We start from the raw sequence: 17,020 nt of genomic DNA, 5'->3' as shown, positions 1-17,020 counted from the left end.
AATTTTAACTATATACCGCACCATTTAAAAAATCATTGTAATAATAATGGTTTAATAACTTCAGAATTTACCAAAAATATCACTAAAAATTAAACAATTGTTATAAATCGAACTCAAATTTTCTAATAACATAAATACGATATTATAAAAAAATTCTGATTGTTAAAAATCATTATTAAAAATTATTCTAAAATTATTTAATAAATCTAAGACGCAAGACTTGCAATCCCTACCACAAAACTCTCACCCCACAATCGCAAACTCATAGCAGGAAGGGATAGCTCCAGCAGCCGACCCACCAATACCAAAAAGGCCCACCTCTTCTCCCTACCATTAAACATCGAACCAGAGGAAGGTATATAAGGCCGCCGCCGCCGCCGCCGGTGTGTGTCTCTGCGCCATTAACTCGCCTGTGTCTCAGCTCTCTCTACGCCCATCAGATCTCCAGCTCTCGAAGAGGAAAAACCTAGAAGCCTACCGACACCTTAACTTATTCGAAAATAACTAGTCGCGATTTTGATTTTTTCTTTCGGGACTTAGTTCAATCTCTATTAAGAGAGCTGTATCAACATTAACACTTTAATAAAGTGCTACCATCCAGCAACCTCTGACTCTTTGGCCATTCTCTGCGCTGCCTTGCCACTTCTTCAGGTTCTCACCGAGGTCGAGCAACCCAGGGAAGGAGCAGCGGTGCCTGTATTCATCCATTGATCCCGTCATCCGGTAAGGAAATAATAAAATAATAATCATTCTTAATCAACCTTGATAATAACTTTGTATATTAGTTCGATTTATTCTAGGCCTATTGACAATTTTCCCAGAATCTTACTTGCCCGTATACAGACTTTAAATTTTTCTTTCGAGTTGAATTATTTAAATTTCAACCGATCCTCTGAGAACGCTCGAAGCGTATCCTAGAGTGTAGCGTCGTTCGAGTTAGTCACTCGATGTGCATTGAGTAGCAAATTCTACTCCTCTGCCGCTTTCACGGAGAGCTTCTTGAAAGAATTTCTCCGTGGATCCTGTGCCGCTGTGACGTGACGTCTTGCACATCGATACTAGACTCAGAATCTAAGACTCGCTCCTAGAGGATCTGTCGAAATAATAGAATTAATGCACTGGCTTACAAGTTAACTATCGAAAACATTTTATGAATTTTATACTTATCTGAAGTAAGCCAGCCGCTCTCACCCGTATCCTCGTCTGTATCCTTGAATCTCCAGACCTCTCGGTGCAGCCGCATGCTCCTGGAAATTCAGTATATGCTAGATAAATTATCATTCGTTGTACGACAATTTTCCCGAATCCTACCTGTCCGTATACAGACTTTAAATTTTTCTTTCGAGTTGAATAATTTAAATTTCAACCGACCCTCTGAGAACGCTCGAAGCGTATCCTAGAGTGTAGCGTCGTTCGAGTTAGTCACTCGATGTGCATTGAGTAGCAAATTCTACTCCTCTGCCGCTTTCACGGAGAGCTTCTCTGAAAGAATTTCTCCGTGGATCCTGTGCCGCTGTGACGTGACGTCTTGCACATCGATACTAGACTCAGAATCTAAGACTCGCTCCTAGAGGATCTGTCGAAATAATAGAATTAATGCACTGGCTTACAAGTTAACTATCGAAAACATTTTATGAATTTTATACTTATCTGAAGTAAGCCAGCCGCTCTTACCCGTATCCTTGTCTGTACCCCTGAATCTCCGGACCTCGCGGTGCAACCGCATGCCCCTGAAAAATTCAAAATATATTAAATAAATCATTAATTGCTGTACCCCAATGAACTGTATATAGCCGAACGTTTCAACCATGATATGAGAACGAGTGAGATATACTATCATAATCTACATTCGTTTATCTCATAATAATCCGTTAAGCCGTATTATTCGTCTTAACTCTATGAACCACCTTGCTGTGACTACATTTACCTTATAAAACCATTCATCTTAACAGGTACCTTTCTACGCATCATCGTAAGTAAACCCCTTTTGTGTTAAATCAATCGCATCAAACATACTAAATAGTCGTATTCCCTCGGTAGATGGTTAACCCCCGCCGAACTTCTTCCGTTGGACGCGAAATTCCCCTCCGTGCCGCGGGTATACGCCGCAGGCGTGCCTCCCGGTCGGTACTTAGGCTCCCTACAGCTCGTCAGTTGTTTGCCGACGAGAACGACTTAACAAGCAGAGTAACAAGGTACTCTCCAGTGCGTAGTTTCGCGCCCTCCCGCGCATACCCTTATCGTCCTCCCCGAAACCCTCCAGCGGTTCTTCAAGAGGAACAACAGCCCAGAGCCAGGCCGCCATCGCCCAATTACTCCCCCATCCAGGATTCATCTAATCCCAGCTACTCGCCGGTCAGGACACCGGAAGATCTTCCTTCCATACCGGAAGAACGAAGACCCATAGAACAAAGCACAGAAACTGAGGCTGGTCCATCCAACCCAGGTCAAGTTCTGGATCCCCCTGAACCAAATTTCTACCCGGAACCAGAGGACCTAGTCTTACCAAGCAGTATCCAACCCCTCGCAGGACTAACAGACGAAGATTTTATCGAGATCTACGAATACTTGCAGCGAGATAATTTCTTCAACAACCGCGAATAATAACCATATCTAGATATCGCCTTAGAAATGCTATAGAGAAGAACATTAACTACATACACACATCTATACGTATAACGATATACACTATCTACAACTGTCAAATAATAACAATAATAACAATAATAAAGAATTTGTAAAGCTCTAAGGAAGTAAACTAATAAAAGAAAACAGATCAAAAAGGATAAATTGGGTCAGGTTCAACGCACCTAATCTATTTCCCATCGTCAATCCCTCTCCTGAAAGAAGCGCAAAGATTCTTAGTCTCTCGGCGTCCTAGGGTAATGCCGGCTTGGCAGGTTGCCCTGAAAAAGAAATAGAGAGAAGTTCAATTGCGTAACAAATAAATACGTGAGAAGTTACGATCGAGACGTACAACGAATCTCAAAACGTACATAACCAATAATAAATGAATAATAAGACCTTAACAAATAAAATATTCACTTATAATAAGCTAATAACGAAATTTAACCAAATACTAGCGGCCCATAACACAAATAATAATTTAAAGTGATCTTACCTGAAAATCAAATAAGAATACCTTATATGACGAAGTCACATGACCCCCCTCCTGGATGCCTGAAAAATTAATGTAAAATAATATTTGGTCATAAGAATAATAATTTCTAACACGAGGCTGTCAATATTTTATAAAAATTTGCAAAGCATTAAGTATAACAAAATGGATAGCATCTATATGCTTAAGGCATATACACATGAGCCAATGAAAAGAAAGAAAAACCAACTAGCATAAATGAACAAAATAATATAAAATTTAGATTAAAATAATTAAAAAATCAGAATAAGGCCAATGAACATCATCAAAAATCAACCATGAACATTTACGATCACACTCTTCTATATATGAATGCATGTACCAAGCCTTATAAAATATTAACACTTCATATAAAAAGTTTTCAACTATAATAATCCCCCTTTTTCAAGTACTTTAATGACAAAATTTCATAATACCAAACCTTATTAAGTATAATTATGTCAGAATATTACTTACTAGTAAGTCTTCATATGACGAAAATATATGGACACCCTATATTCGTGTTCCTACTCACCGGGTACCCCCCTGGCAAAAGTATCGCCTGAATAAATAAAATAATAATATTAAGGATGGACACCTATAGCTACTATGAATATAAAATGTATATACACAATTGTAAAATGCACGAACATTTACATATGAGCACTCTTATACGTATGTATAATATATATATATATATATATATATATTATATATATATATGTACGTGCATATGAACATATGCAAATTTAATAATGTAAGACTAAAACCTTCCGAGAAATGAATAGAGCCCAGGTACATAATGTGCAAAATGACACTCGAAAAATAGAATCTAAATTCAAAAACTTTATTAAATAAAAATAAAAAATTACAACAATGAATATAATGACAGCAACTTCTTACCATGCATAATATACATATATCATTAAGTCAAAGGAAATAAAACGTGAAAACACGAGAGAAATAGAGAAATAATATGTGTACTTACGAATAATACTGCACAAAGAATATTATGCGTATAACTCTACGAGTCGAACAAGCGTGCAAGGCCAAGTCCAGCACGTCGCGTTATCTCCATTGGAATTTTTAAACATCCTCTCCCGACCTAAAGGCAGAGGGAAGATCTAAATTCGCGCTCGCATGAATGCAAACCAAATTAATACATCGACTTCTCTTTTATAATTAAGCATTAACAAAGCATTTTCTATTAATATCACACTATTATCCAGTATCATATACCTCTATATACATATATATGCATACTATATGTAACTATATGAACTGACTACATGTACACATATGTATACATATTTTATAACAAATCCAATAAAATAAAAGTAGAAACGTAATAAACAATCGTCAGGACAAAAAATTAACAAATATTAATATATAAAAATATACACCTTTATATATATATATATTACATGCATACTATATGTAACATATAAATTGAATAAATTTACATATACGCATATATATTTTATAACAAAACTCAATAAAATAAAGGTATAAATACAATAAATAGCGTGCGATGGAAATTACACAATATATATCTTAACTGTCCAAAATATCCCTATACATACGCATACTATATGTAACATATAAATTGAATAAATTTACATATACGCATATATATTTTATAACCAAACTCAATAAAATAACGGTATAAATACAATAAATAAGCGTTGCGATGGAAATTTACAAATATATATTTAACTTGTCCAAAATATCCCTATACATACGCATACTATATGTAACATAAAATTGACTAAATTTACATATACGCATATATATTTTATAACAAACTCAATAAAATAAAGGTATAAATACAATAAATACGCGTCGCGATAGAAATTGACACATATATATATTAACTTGTCCAACAATATCCCTATATGTATATGCATGCTATATGCATATACATTTTGTAACAAATTTAACAATAAAACAAAGGAGGAGATATAATAGACTGCTACCGCGACAAAATTAATCAGCACACAAAACATATATATATATATATATTACGAATATTAACAAATAATTAATATTAATAACCCCAAGATTTTATACAATAATTATTAATCTTATACGATGATTATTAAATACGATTCAGTAAAAACTTGCTGAAATCAATTTTCATAAGCAATATGCGAATACATATCTATACATATATATATATATATATATATATGTGCTAATATAAAAGTCGCCCAAATGAAAATCTTCAAAGAATAAAATATTGTCAGAATCAAAAGACCTCTTGAATAAAAGATCACGGTAGAGCGTGCAATGAATTCTTCGAGCACATCCGTCGTGATCATTCTTAGAAGTAAAACGAGCCGCTTTTTCATACGTTGTTCCGAGAACTGTAAGAATAAAATTTCTTTTAGCGACATAATAACTATTAAGCGAAGCGATAATTAATTTCCATATATTCTTATTGTAAAATTTATTGTAATAATAATGGCTTAACGCATTAGAATTTATTAAAATATTATTCATAGACTTGAGTAATCATTAAAAGTCGACTTTGAAAATTTTAAAATATATACATATAAAACCACAAAAATTCTAATTGTTAAAGCCTTTATTAAATAAATAAAAATATATCTTGTAAATGATAAATCTTAATAATTAGTCTTAAGATAATTATTAAACCTGGAAATAATACGTGTAATATGCCAATTTAAACCACGTAAACGAATTTTAAAAGGTAATTCATTAAAAAATATTACTGTTACTAATGTGTCTTATAAAGAGAAAGAATGCAGTGAGCATTCTTCGAAGGACATCCAGCATATCTATTTTTAGAAAAAGAGATAAGCCATCTTCGCATCCGTTGCGTTAGAATCTGCAATCCAAATGCTAAATTTTTCTTTACTAATTATTACTAATTATTAATTTACTAAATATTAATTAATTACTAATTATTAATTTTAACTATATACGCACCATTGTAAAAATCATTGTAATAATAATGGTTTAATACATCAGAATTTACCAAAATATCACTTAAAATTTAAACAATTGTTATAAATCGAACTCAAATTTTCTAATAACATAAATACGATATTATAAAAAATTCTGATTGTTAAAAATCATTATTAAAAATTATTCTAAAATTATTTAATAAATCTAAGACGCAAGACTTGCAATCCCTACCACAAAACTCTCACCCACCACATCGCAAACTCATAGCAGGAAGGGATAGCTCCAGCAGCCGACCCACCAATCACCAAAAAGGCCCACCTCTTCTCCCTACCATTAAACATCGAACCAGAGGAAGGTATATAAGGCCGCCGCCGCCGCCGCCGGTGTGTGTCTCTGCGCCATTAACTCGCCTGTGTCTCAGCTCTCTCTACGCCCATCAGATCTCCAGCTCTCGAAGAGGAAAAACCTAGAAGCCTACCGGACACCTTAACTTATTCGAAAATAACTTAGTCGCGATTTTGATTTTTTCTTTCGGGACTTAGTCTCAATCTCTATTAAGAGAGCTGTATCAACATTAACACTTTAATAAAGTGCTACCATCCAGCAACCTCTGACTCTTTGGCCATTCTCTGCGCTGCCTTGCCACTTCTTCAGGTTCTCACCGAGGTCGAGCAACCCAGGGAAGGAGCAGCGGTGCCTGTATTCATCCATTGATCCCGTCATCCGGTAAGGAAATAATAAAATAATAATCATTCTTAATCAACCTTGATAATAACTTCGTATATTAGGTTGATTTATTCTAAATCTATTGACAATTTTCCCAGAATCTTACTTGCCCGTATACAGACTTTAAATTTTTCTTTCGAGTTGAATTATTTAAATTTCAACCGATCCTCTGAGAACGCTCGAAGCGTATCCTAGAGTGTAGCGTCGTTCGAGTTAGTCACTCGATGTGCATTGAGTAGCAAATTCTACTCCTCTGCCGCTTTCACGGAGAGCTTCTTTGAAAGAATTTCTCCGTGGATCCTGTGCCGCTGTGACGTGACGTCTTGCACATCGATACTAGACTCAGAATCTAAGACTCGCTCCTAGAGGATCTGTCGAAATAATAGAATTAATGCACTGGCTTACAAGTTAACTATCGAAAACATTTTATGAATTTTATACTTATCTGAAGTAAGCCAGCCGCTTCCACCCGTATCCTCGTCTGTATCCTTGAATCTCCAGACCTCTCGGTGCAGCCGCATGCTCCTGGAAATTCAGTATATGCTAGATAAATTATCATCCGTTGTACGACAATTTTCCCCGAATCCTACCTGTCCGTATACAGACTTTAAATTTTTCTTTCGAGTTGAATAATTTAAATTTCAACCGACCCTCTGAGAACGCTCGAAGCGTATCCTAGAGTGTAGCGTCGTTCGAGTTAGTCACTCGATGTGCATTGAGTAGCAAATTCTACTCCTCTGCCGCTTTCACGGAGAGCTTCTCTGAAAGAATTTCTCCGTGGATCCTGTGCCGCTGTGACGTGACGTCTTGCACATCGATACTAGACTCAGAATCTAAGACTCGCTCCTAGAGGATCTGTCGAAATAATAGAATTAATGCACTGGCTTACAAGTTAACTATCGAAAACATTTTATGAATTTTATACTTATCTGAAGTAAGCCAGCCGCTCTTACCCGTATCCTTGTCTGTACCCCCTGAATCTCCGGACCTCGCGGTGCAACCGCATGCCCCTGAAAAATTCAAAATATATTAAATAAATCATTAATTGCTGTACCCCAATGAACTGTATATAGCCGAACGTTTCAACCATGATATGAGAACGAGTGAGATATACTATCATAATCTACATTCGTTTATCTCATAATAATCCGTTAAGCCGTATTATTCGTCTTAACTCTATGAACCACCTTGCTGTGACTACATTTACCTTATAAAACCATTCATCTTAACAGGTACCTTTCTACGCATCATCGTAAGTAAACCCCTTTTGTGTTAAATCAATCGCATCAAACATACTAAATAGTCGTATTCCCTCGGTAGATGGTTAACCCCCGCCGAACTTCTTCCGTTGGACGCGAAATTTCCCTCCGTGCCGCGGGTATACGCCGCAGGCGTGCCTCCCGGTCGGTACTTAGGCTCCCTACAGCTCGTCAGTTGTTTGCCGACGAGAACGACTTAACAAGCAGAGTAACAAGGTACTCTCCAGTGCGTAGTTTCGCGCCCTCCCGCGCATACCCTTATCGTCCTCCCCGAAACCCTCCAGCGGTTCTTCAAGAGGAACAACAGCCCAGAGCCAGGCCGCCATCGCCCAATTACTCCCCCATCCAGGATTCATCTAATCCCAGCTACTCGCCGGTCAGGACACCGGAAGATCTTCCTTCCATACCGGAAGAACGAAGACCCATAGAACAAAGCACAGAAACTGAGGCTGGTCCATCCAACCCAGGTCAAGTTCTGGATCCCCCTGAACCAAATTTCTACCCGGAACCAGAGGACCTAGTCTTACCAAGCAGTATCCAACCCCTCGCAGGACTAACAGACGAAGATTTTATCGAGATCTACGAATACTTGCAGCGAGATAATTTCTTCAACAACCGCGAATAATAACCATATCTAGATATCGCCTTAGAAATGCTATAGAGAAGAACATTAACTACATACACACATCTATACGTATAACGATATACACTATCTACAACTGTCAAATAATAACAATAATAACAATAATAAAGAATTTGTAAAGCTCTAAGGAAGTAAACTAATAAAAGAAAACAGATCAAAAAGGATAAATTGGGTCAGGTTCAACGCACCTAATCTATTTCCCATCGTCAATCCCTCTCCTGAAAGAAGCGCAAAAGATTCTTAGTCTCTCGGCGTCCTAGGGTATAGCCGGCTTGGCAGGTTGCCCTGAAAAAGAAATAGAGAGAAGTTACAATTGCGTAACAAATAAATACGTGAGAAGTTACGATCGAGACGTAACAACGAAATCTCAAAACGTAACACTGAAAAAACTTTTTTTATAGCAGCGATATGGAAATACTATTCTAAATGAATGCTTTTAAGAATTCACGTTAGTACGTGATATTGCGTTTTAAATAGCATCATTACTAGATTAATTGAAAGAATCTTTAATGAATAACGTACGCTATAGAACAATTAAAGTGATATAAATTTTTTAAGATCATCGATTATGAACTAAGTTCATAGAATGAATGCTTTTAATGAATTAACGAAGCAATAACTATTAATGTTTCAATAGCATGATATGGAAATGAATTACATCGAATAATGCTTTAATCCGAATACGCAGTTCGAGTAATAACGTGAAATAACGCTTTTTTCAAGATATCAGCGATTGCGAAATATGCATTCTAAAATGATGCTTTTATTCAAGACGCTATCGACGTAATACTGAATAAAGCTTTCTTTTAGATAGCACATGATGATATATAATAAAATGTATAATAATATCGCATATGCTATAATTGATTAAAGTTTTTTATAATCGATTGATCAATCGATGTATCTTGAAAAATGCTTTTAATATAACGAGATATCGTATAGGAATTAAAGCTTTTTCGTGTTACGTCCCGCAATAAAAAATTTTCAAAATCTTTATATTACACTATATCGCATATTAAAATTCCAAAACTATATCTATATCATAATCTTTACCTACTATTGTTATATAATAAGTCTATATATATATATCTGTCCCTCGCTGATAGCATATGTGTAGTACACTCATTGAAAGTCGCTACAGAATACCTGAAAATTATAGAAAATATCAATAAAATGTTATAATATTATCATATCGTTATTACTCTATATAAAATTTCGTTATACTAGTGGAACTAACCGTAAAACCAGCATTAGCAAATATATTTAAATATATATATATATATATAGACAAAATCTAACAAAATGGACCTAACCGTTATCATTGGAAACTTATTGAATAAACTTTAATTAAAAATATTGAAAATCTTAAAGCCACAATAATGTAAAGAATTTCAAATCTAGAATATATATATATTTACAAATATCTTTCATTATTCAAACAATCAATCGTAATGAAACAGATTCGATAACGATTCATTTTGTTAACAAAAAAAAACACAATAGATGAAATAACAAAAAAAACAATATATGAAAGAAAGAAAAAGAAAATATATATACTTACGTAGAATAGATTTAAGTTCTAGTTAAAGTATCGTGAAGTGTAAAATCAATTATCCTTCCGATAAGTATATATAATCCGCACTCTTCAAATAGTTAGAATATTTTCCGCCTTCATACGCGTATACTCGTACATAGATCCCCAATTTTAAGAATCTGTAAAGGAAAACCAATCGATATAAGCCAAATCTAATAATCCCATATTTTCCAGTAGAGACAAGAAACACTCTTATAAAGTAAGAATCAAAACCCTCAACGATTAACATTAATAGAATTGCTCCACAAGCCCCTTTTAAATAATTATTAACAGTATAACCTTAAGGACCTAACCATATAAAAGGAGACGCAAAGACTTGATTTACAAGCAAAAATGCTTAATACAAATAATTAATAAAATAAACTCTGCACAAAAACTAAATAAAATCGTCTTTACAATAGTGACATATATATATATTCATATAAAGCCACTCAGTAAAAATACGTACTCATTACATTACGAACAAATAACCGAGAACAAACGTACAATACGTTCAAAAGAAAAATTATAACTCTTATACATGACACTTCTAATAATAAACTCTAATACCATGACCAACAGATTTGTTGAAATAAGATTACATTTTTAAACAAGCATAAATACCGCCTCTTATATATACATATATATCTGAAATTTTGTGTCTAACATCTCCATTACTATTTAGGAGAACTATAAGACTCAAATATCACTCAAATTATACTTTACTCAAAATATACATACGCTACCCACATATATATATCTGATCATGATTAATTCTATTACATATATTGAAATAAAATCGCTATATTGATCCTACTAACCTAATTATTAAATGAGACATACACATAGATACACCAAACGGAACAACAAAATGTACCTGTTGATCATCAACAAAATTTATAAATATAATGACTTAAAATTCAAGAGAATAAATTAAATAAAATTAAAATCCGTATCTGTTTCTATTTGATCTGTCGGATAAATAAAAGTCCCCAACTATTCTTTATGACATACAGAATTTATTAAATAAATATAGTATGTGCTAACCAGAAATTAATAAGAGTTTTTTTTCTCGATGAAATAAAATTGATTTATAAACATTTTGTTGAACCAAAAGAATAAATAAAAATATAATAATAAGAACGTCTATGCTTATATATATATCGTTGGAATCTTGTAGCACAAATCATAGGCTTGAACATCTCTCTCTCTCTCCAGCGTAAACACTCTCTTAAATGTAGATTCTCACCACTAGAAACCTGAAAAAGAAAAATCGTAATTAATAAAAGGTCTATATACAATTTCCTATAAAATAATTGAAGAGGATAATGACCCTCCAAGATAATATAATCAAAATATAAAAATTCACAATTTAACGCTGCACATTAATATTAAATTATTTCATGACAAATGTCCTACCAATAACCAAGGACATAAATTTTAATAATATTTAAATCGGACACATGCATATATACATAACCAATTATAAATAAATACGCGTAAGCAAATTACTAACAATAATAGTCAATCGCCATGTTATAGAAAACTAAATTCGTATAATTAATATATGCAATCCCTTATAATATCAATGAAAATTAACGCATAAGAATTAACAAAAGAAATAATAAGTTAACATTATAAATATGTAAAATAATAAAATAAAGGGAAATATTTACGCTTACTTATGTAATTTCTTCATGATTATCAAACCATAAATATGAAATGATTTATAAGCTTCCCTTTTCCCAATGAATATATATATATATATATTCTCTAATAACGTGTAGGAAAAATATATAATAAAAATACAATTAATACACATACATGTACATATATTAAACACGACGATTTTTGCCCTACACGGATATCGCGAATAAACTAAGACAAAATAATAATCCCTTGAGAAATCAATGCTTTGACCAATGAGAATTTAATAAAAGATATTTCCAGCAACAGTATTCCTAAGCAAATTGTAATAAATTAGATAAAATCATTTTGATATATGAACAATCGAAATCTTAATGCATTAATCAAAATTTAAAATTATTATATGATCAATGATAATTCAATATTTCATTTATATAAAGCAAAAGTATCAACATTTATAAAATCTTATTGTATGCCGTTTATAAAATTAATATCTTAAGACATACAAACCAATATTAAAATTTTGATACATATACGTATACACATTCTTGTTAATTAATAATATAATTTTAAACCTTGTATTCCTTAACTTCCTCTAAAAAGAAATTAATACTAACAATCAAGATCTATATAAAATCCCGCGATGTGAGCGATTTTTAATAATCATCCACCTCGACATCGACAAATCCAAATATCATTTAAAAGTAAAGCCACGGTAGTCCTGCACCTGAAAGAGAAAAATTAATTAGTTAACGAATCTCAAAATTTTAATGAAACATCAATAATAAAATATAATTGGAAGAATCAAATATTAACGATAAAATTTAATAATTAAATTTTAGCGACAGACTTGATAAATTACTTGCAGAATTGATTAAATAATTAATATGCATAGACATGACAGGCAAACATATTATATAATCATAAAAGCAACACAATCGCCTTTAAATAATTAAAAATATAATAATTAAAACGTGCTAAAAATATAATAACATAATATTAATAGGTACGTCTTATAGTAGTACCATTAAAAATACTTATATAATCAAAAATCCTTACAACACCGATGTCTTAACTAAAAACATATATATATATATATGTTTATATATATATATTTATAAAATTATGCGTTGAAACAACCCCTATAATTTTCGACGTAGAAATGTTGATCCATCAACCCTCTTCTCCCCGTATATAAATAATGTACGCTCCCATTCGGTAACCTGTAAAAGAAATAAAACAATTAATACAAAATAAAGCCAATACTTGGCGTAGACTTTGTTAGGATAATTCATTAAACGAATAAAGATTAACGATAAAAATCTGACGACCTTCTAGTAGCTTCCCCGGTGATTATTCTAGCAGTAAAATTTTAAAGGCAACCCCAAAAACAAAAATTTAAAATGTTTGTAACTTCGATATCTTTTACAATAGAGATATACTAAGGGCATAATTGTGATCCCATTACCAAGTAGATCAACGTACTAATCGATTAATTAATCAAAATAAGTACACGTCCTAATATGCTCCCGTATATAGTTCTAAAATAACAGTCCCTACTCACTAGAAGTATAAATATGATGCTAACAATCAAATTTACCAAACAAAAGTGTTGTAACTTCGAGATCTTTTACAATAGAATTATAAAAATAATATAATCATGATACCATGACCAAGTAGATCACCACACTAGTCGACTAATTCATCAAAAAAATGACGTCCAAATTGGGTGAAAACGCTCTCGTATACATCTCTGGGATAATAATTCCAACATATTGGGTATATAGATGTAACCCCTCACGACGATAATATTTTATTTTCCATTGACCATCGATATACTGCTCCCAGTATAACCTATAAATCATAAAACCAAATAAATAATAGCTATGCACTAAATAATATCGCGATACTAATAATCGAAATACAAAACAAAATCGTATAAATATCAAACGAACTCTCCCTCTAAATAATATCATTAAAATCAAAATTACTAGTATCCGACTTAATATCGTCACAAGGATAACATAACAAATACAAGAATAATAAATGTTAAAATATTTTATAATAATATAATTTAAGTGCCATTGAATAATTACAAGATATATATATATTAATCCCCAACTAACAATGAATATTTAATAAATATCCTATGAAACTTGTAAAGACAAAATTATAAATAAAAACGTAAGATAATAACCAAAATTTAACAATTGATAAAACTAATAAATTATATGGTACTAATAATTCTCTATGATTAAAATTGAAATTGCTTAAATGCAAATAATAATAATAACACTAATAACAATAATAATAACAATAATGAATTTGCATAAATTTTAATAAGACTTACCCTTAGAAATAATAATATATCCTTGACCATCAACATTTTAATTCAGCACTGCTTGTTTTTCTTGCTAAACCTGTTGACACCTAAAAACAAATAAAAATGAATATATGTTCTTAGACCATAAATTAATAAAAATATTAACGATAAGAAAATTTCAGAAACAAAATTTTGGTAGTAAAATCTAGCTTCAAATTCTACAAAATAATTCTAACAATTATACATATGAATATATATATATATATATGTATATATATATATATGCATCCACTCTTATAACCAATAATAAATGAATAATAAGACCTTAACAAATAAAATATTCACTTATAATAAGCTAATAACGAAATTTAACCAAATACTAGCGGCCCATAACACAAATAATAATTTAAAGTGATCTTACCTGAAAATCAAATAAGAATACCTTATATGACGAAGTCACATGACCCCCCTCCTGGATGCCTGAAAAATTAATGTAAAATAATATTTGGTCATAAGAATAATAATTTCTAACACGAGGCTGTCAATATTTTATAAAAATTTGCAAAGCATTAAGTATAACAAAATGGATAGCATCTATATGCTTAAGGCATATACACATGAGCCAATGAAAAGAAAGAAAAACCAACTAGCATAAATGAACAAAATAATATAAAATTTAGATTAAAATAATTAAAAAATCAGAATAAGGCCAATGAACATCATCAAAAATCAACCATGAACATTTACGATCACACTCTTCTATATATGAATGCATGTACCAAGCCTTATAAAATATTAACACTTCATATAAAAAGTTTTCAACTATAATAATCCCCCTTTTTCAAGTACTTTAATGACAAAATTTCATAATACCAAACCTTATTAAGTATAATTATGTCAGAATATTACTTACTAGTAAGTCTTCATATGACGAAAATATATGGACACCCTATATTCGTGTTCCTACTCACCGGGTACCCCCCTGGCAAAAGTATCGCCTGAATAAATAAAATAATAATATTAAGGATGGACACCTATAGCTACTATGAATATAAAATGTATATACACAATTGTAAAATGCACGAACATTTACATATGAGCACTCTTATACGTATATATATATATATAATATATATATACATACAGGGTCTACCCAATATGAAAGCCTAAATATCTCGTAAAAATATACGTTTTACAGAAAGTGTTTCAACAAAAGTTGTAGGGTTTAAGAAGATCTATATACTGATTCTATCAGTTTGACCTTGGATGGCGTCGTCAAGGTCAGGTCAAGGTCACATTGACTTTTTTAAATGACACCCCCTACATTTGATTGCATATTCTTATAGCTTAATTCAAGAGCTTTCCAAAACACTATAATAATGTTCATTTTTATTAAGTACTTTGCGAGTTATGAGGGTTGAAATAATTTCTTAATTTTACATAAACCATAAAATATCTAGTAACCATTCATTTTTCGATTATCTACCTTCATACTTTTATGTACAAATTAATGAGAGGAATCAATTGGTGTAAGAAAAACCACATAGTTGTTTCTAAGAAAAAAATATGTATTTGAATTAACAATTCCATATTTTTTCTTAAAAACAATGTATGTTTCTTACCCAATTGATTCCTTTCATTATTTTGTACATAAAAGTATGAAGGTAAGATAATCGAAAAATGAATGGTTTACTAGATATTTTATGGTTTATGTAAAATTAAGAAATTATTTCAACCCTCATAACTCGCAAAGTACTTAATAAAAATGAACATTAATTATAGTGTTTTGGAAAGCTCTTGAATTAAGCTATAAGAATATGCAATCAATGTAGGGGTGTCATTTAAAAGTCAATGTGACCTGACTGACCTTGACGACGCCATCCAAGGTCAAACTGATAGAATCAGTATAACTAATCTTCTTAAACCCTACAACTTTTTTTTGGAAACACTTTTCTGTAAAAACGTATATTTTCCGAGATATTTAGGGGTTTCCACACTTTTTGGTAGACCCTGTAATATATATATGTACGTGCATATGAACATATGCAATTAAAATGTAAGACTAAAACCTTCCGAGAAATGAATAGAGCCCAGGTACATAATGTGCAAAATGACACTCGAAAATAGAATCTAAATTCAAAACTTTATTAAATAAAAATAAAAAAATTACAACAATGAATATAATACAGCAACTTCTTACCATGCATAAATATACATATATCATAAGTCAAGGAAATAAACGGTGAAAACACGAGAAAAAATAGAGAATAATATGTGTACTTAACGAATAATACGGCACAAAGAATATTATGCGTATAACTCGACGAGTCGAACAAGCGTGCAAGGCCAAGTCCAGGACGCGAGTTATCCTCCATTGAATTTTTAAACATCCTCTCCCGACCTAAAGGCAGAGGGAAGATCTAAATTCGCGCTCGCCATGAATGGCAAACCAAGATTAATACATCGGACTTCTCTTTTAATTAAGCATTAACCAAGTATTCTTCTATTAATATATGACTATTATCCAGTATCCATATACCTCTATATACACTATATGATCGCATATATATGTGACATATGAACTGATACAATTACACATATGCAACATATTTTATAACAAATCCAATAAATAAAAGTAGAGACGTAATAAACAATCGTCAGGACAAAAAATTAAACAAATTAATTAATAGATAAAAATATACACCTTTATATATATATGCATACTATATGTAACCTATAAATCGAATAAAATTACATATATGCATATATATTTTATAACCAA

At 31.8% G+C, this 17,020-nt stretch overlaps 2 protein-coding genes across 2 annotated transcripts; both read left to right on the top strand.

The window, feature by feature from the left end:
• The first annotated feature begins 1,909 nt into the window (after window positions 1-1,909).
• On the top strand, window positions 1,910-2,609 carry LOC112639388 (proline-rich extensin-like protein EPR1). The gene is made up of 2 exons (XM_025413174.1): window positions 1,910-1,972; window positions 2,041-2,609. Exon 2 carries the CDS (start codon window positions 2,041-2,043, stop codon window positions 2,602-2,604), a length of 564 nt encoding a protein of 187 aa, XP_025268959.1. The 5' UTR covers window positions 1,910-1,972; the 3' UTR covers window positions 2,605-2,609.
• Window positions 2,610-6,682: 4,073 nt separating this feature from the next.
• On the top strand, window positions 6,683-8,682 carry LOC112639389 (proline-rich extensin-like protein EPR1). The gene is made up of 3 exons (XM_025413175.1): window positions 6,683-6,793; window positions 8,026-8,045; window positions 8,114-8,682. Exon 3 carries the CDS (start codon window positions 8,114-8,116, stop codon window positions 8,675-8,677), a length of 564 nt encoding a protein of 187 aa, XP_025268960.1. The 5' UTR covers window positions 6,683-6,793; window positions 8,026-8,045; the 3' UTR covers window positions 8,678-8,682.
• The last annotated feature ends 8,338 nt before the right edge of the window (window positions 8,683-17,020 follow it).

This window comes from Camponotus floridanus, unplaced genomic scaffold (genome assembly GCF_003227725.1).
Source record: "Camponotus floridanus strain SB8 unplaced genomic scaffold, Cflo_v7.5 scaffold615, whole genome shotgun sequence".
Classification (NCBI taxonomy): domain Eukaryota; kingdom Metazoa; phylum Arthropoda; class Insecta; order Hymenoptera; family Formicidae; genus Camponotus; species Camponotus floridanus.
Note: the sequence above shows the minus strand (reverse complement) of the source record. Positions and strands in the feature narration are given on the sequence as shown.